General features: G+C 61.8%; 1 protein-coding gene across 1 annotated transcript in view; it reads right to left on the bottom strand.

Annotated features, from left to right (window-relative positions):
- Positions 1-2767, bottom strand: part of BEGAIN (brain-enriched guanylate kinase-associated) — a 13861-nt gene that overhangs the window by 9801 nt on the left and 1293 nt on the right. The window contains exons 2-3 of the mRNA XM_011991799.1: positions 2310-2393; positions 153-201 (exon numbers count right to left, since the gene is read on the bottom strand). Of these exons, the coding sequence (XP_011847189.1) occupies positions 153-201; positions 2310-2393 (133 nt within the window). The remainder of the gene's footprint in view (positions 1-152; positions 202-2309; positions 2394-2767) is intronic.

Raw genomic sequence — 2767 nt, 5'->3', positions numbered from 1 at the left:
GGTATAAAGAGCGCCCATCAGCACCCAGGCTGTCTATCACGGAGCTGGCCCTTGGTGGCGCAGGTGACCAGGGCCCTCACTCCTGCCCCTCCGCAGCGCTAGGGTGGGATGGCTGAGGCCCAGAGTCAGCAGTGCCACGCCCAAGACCAGACCTGCTTTCCCCAAAATGGTTGTGTGGCCCCGGAACCCTGGGTCACTTCTCTGGGCCAGAGAGAGGTTTGGTGGCGATGACCCATGCCCAGGCAGTGTCCACCACCATGGCCAGTGAGCTGCATGCAGCACAGGAAACCTGGCAAGGTCCTGGCCTGTTCAAGTTCCCCTTCCTCCTGGAAGCCTTCCAGAAACCCAGACAGCTCTTGAGGCGCTATTTTCTTCCCCCAGAATGGGGTCTCCTGGGGGGTAGGACCCCAGAATGCTCAGGAAACAGAGACCGACCGTCACCCACTCTTCCGAACCGCCTGCCAACAATTCACCTGAACTAAAGCTGTGCACAGGCAGGAGGGTAGTGTGGGGGTCTCCAACAGGGCGGGCTCTGAGCTCCCTGAGGCAGGGGCTACACTTCCTTTTGGCTGGGTCAGAGCCGGGTTGCAGCCAGCAGTTCTTTCCTTGCGATGGGTGCGCAGCCCAGGGGCTATCTGGGACCAACATCTTTAGGATGGTGTTGCTGTGAGATGGGGGCGGGACAAGACAGAAGTCCTGGGTGTCATGCAGGAAACCTGAGGTGTGGGAGAGGGCCTGGAACCCTGACTCTGTCTGGATGTGCTGTGGGACCTTGGGCAAGAGCCCGAGTTCTTACATTCCCGACCCAAACCCAAGTGAGGGGAGTAGAGGGCAGGCAGGAGGCTCCCAGTCCTCCTCCGGCCACCACTGTCCCCCAGCCCCGAGCAGAGGCATTTTCTGTTTGGGCCCTGTGAATAAACCACATGTGGCACCGCGGGCACACACCCAGCAAGCCTCCAGGAAGCACTCTTGGATTCCTGCCCAGGACTATATTTTTAAAAATAAATAAAAATAAAGAGTTGCTTACGTTTTTGAGAAAATCAGAGAAGGGCAGGGCGGGTCTTCCCGAGTCAGTCCCCACAAGAGGATGTAGAGTAACAAGCAAAGAGGGAATCCCTGAGGCAAAGTGCCACAGCTGCCCACACGGGTCTGCCTCCAGGAGCGCTCTCTGGGACAGTGCTCAGGCTTCCTTCCACCTCCTCCAGGCAGCCTTCCGTGGCCACCCCACTTCTAGCACTTGACAGCTACAGGTCCCAGGCTGCTTCCCAGCACAGGCCTGTCCTCCCCAGGGAGGTGGTGAGCTTCCCGGGGACTCCTGTGCCATCCAGGGCTCCCAGGGCAGGCACAATGGCTGGGCAGCAGTCCCTGAAGTCCACTGCTCCCTGCAGGGCCTCCCGGTGTGCCCACATTCCTCGGGAAGAGGTAAGGGCGTCGTCCATCCACCCACGTGGCCACCTCAGCCCCGAGTCCTCACCCCTTCTCCAGCCATACCCCAGGCCTCACTGACCAGCCTCAGGCCCTCGCTCCTCTGAGACCTGCACCCCTAGCTCATTGTGCCCCCTCACCCAGCCCTGCCCCTCCTGGGCACCCTGAGGTCCCTACCCTAACCTCTCAGAGCCAGCAACCTGTGTGAGACCTCACAGCCAGGAGTAAGAGAAACCCTGCCTCTGCCTCGGGAGCCTGCGGCGCAGAGCGGAGGCAGACAATGAGCTAGGCAGGGATTCTCCATGGGGCAGGGGTGGGAAGGGAGGACGAAGGGGCTGTGGGGTGGGCTCAGGGCAGACATCTCACAAGTCAGGCAGCTTCACAGAGCCTCAGTTTACCCCGGCCTTCGGATGGCCTTCCAGATACAGCAGTTGACTCCCTGCTCCACCAGCCCTTAAATACTGCTCCCCCCTCCCCAAGTCCCTCACACTCACCCACCTGCTACACCCAAACAATCTTTGGGCCAGCAGTGCCCCCGGCCCCTGGCTCTCGCACCCCTCTCTGCCTCAGTGTCTGCTTGCGGCAGGCACCCGGCCATGGACACGCACCCCGTCCCCAGGCATAGCTGATGCCCAGCACTTGGCCGCCCCAGGGTTCCTGCCACATCTTTCCCCACCTCTGCTGGTCCGGCGGTAACATCACAGGCCCCTCCTGACCTCGCCCGGGCTATTCCCTGAGGCCCTGGTTTGCACCTGCACCCCCGTCCTGCATGTTCAGGCCGAATCCCCTCTACGCCAGCTGCACGAGGACTCCTCCCAGGCTTCCATCCAACTCCGGCGGGGTGCCTGTCAGGCTCCATACCCCCATCACATCCAGCCACCCACCTGCGGCCCTCAGGCGTCTCAACACCCAACCCGTCCAGTGCAGCCACATCCACCACACCCACACTGCCCTCCACGTTCCCCATCCTGGGGGTGGCCATGGTGACCCCTCTTTACCCCTTACAGCCCTGTCACCCAGGCCTGGGGGTTCAGCTTCTCACACCTCTGAACGTGTCCCCTCTGCCCGGTCCAGGCTGTGCACGTAGGGTCTGCGGTCGCCCAGACAGTACCTCCTTCCCTGTCCAGTGTCCCCCACACCAGACACTAACCCGAGCCCTGCCGGGCCACAGCAGCCTCAGTCTCCACATCTGCAGAACAGGGTGATGCACCCAGACGTGGGCAGGGCTGTCACTGGACCACATTCTACATGGTAGCACCCCCCACACAGTGGACAGTGTCAGAGGTGGCACTGTGTGGGGTGGGGTCACCAGGCCACTGGCAGTCTGGGGGAAACTGCTGGA

Source organism: Mandrillus leucophaeus, unplaced genomic scaffold (genome assembly GCF_000951045.1).
Source record: "Mandrillus leucophaeus isolate KB7577 unplaced genomic scaffold, Mleu.le_1.0 Scaffold4, whole genome shotgun sequence".
NCBI classification, from domain to species: domain Eukaryota; kingdom Metazoa; phylum Chordata; class Mammalia; order Primates; family Cercopithecidae; genus Mandrillus; species Mandrillus leucophaeus.
The sequence above is the reverse complement of the archived record's forward strand: the minus strand, read 5'-3'. Positions and strand labels throughout refer to the sequence as shown.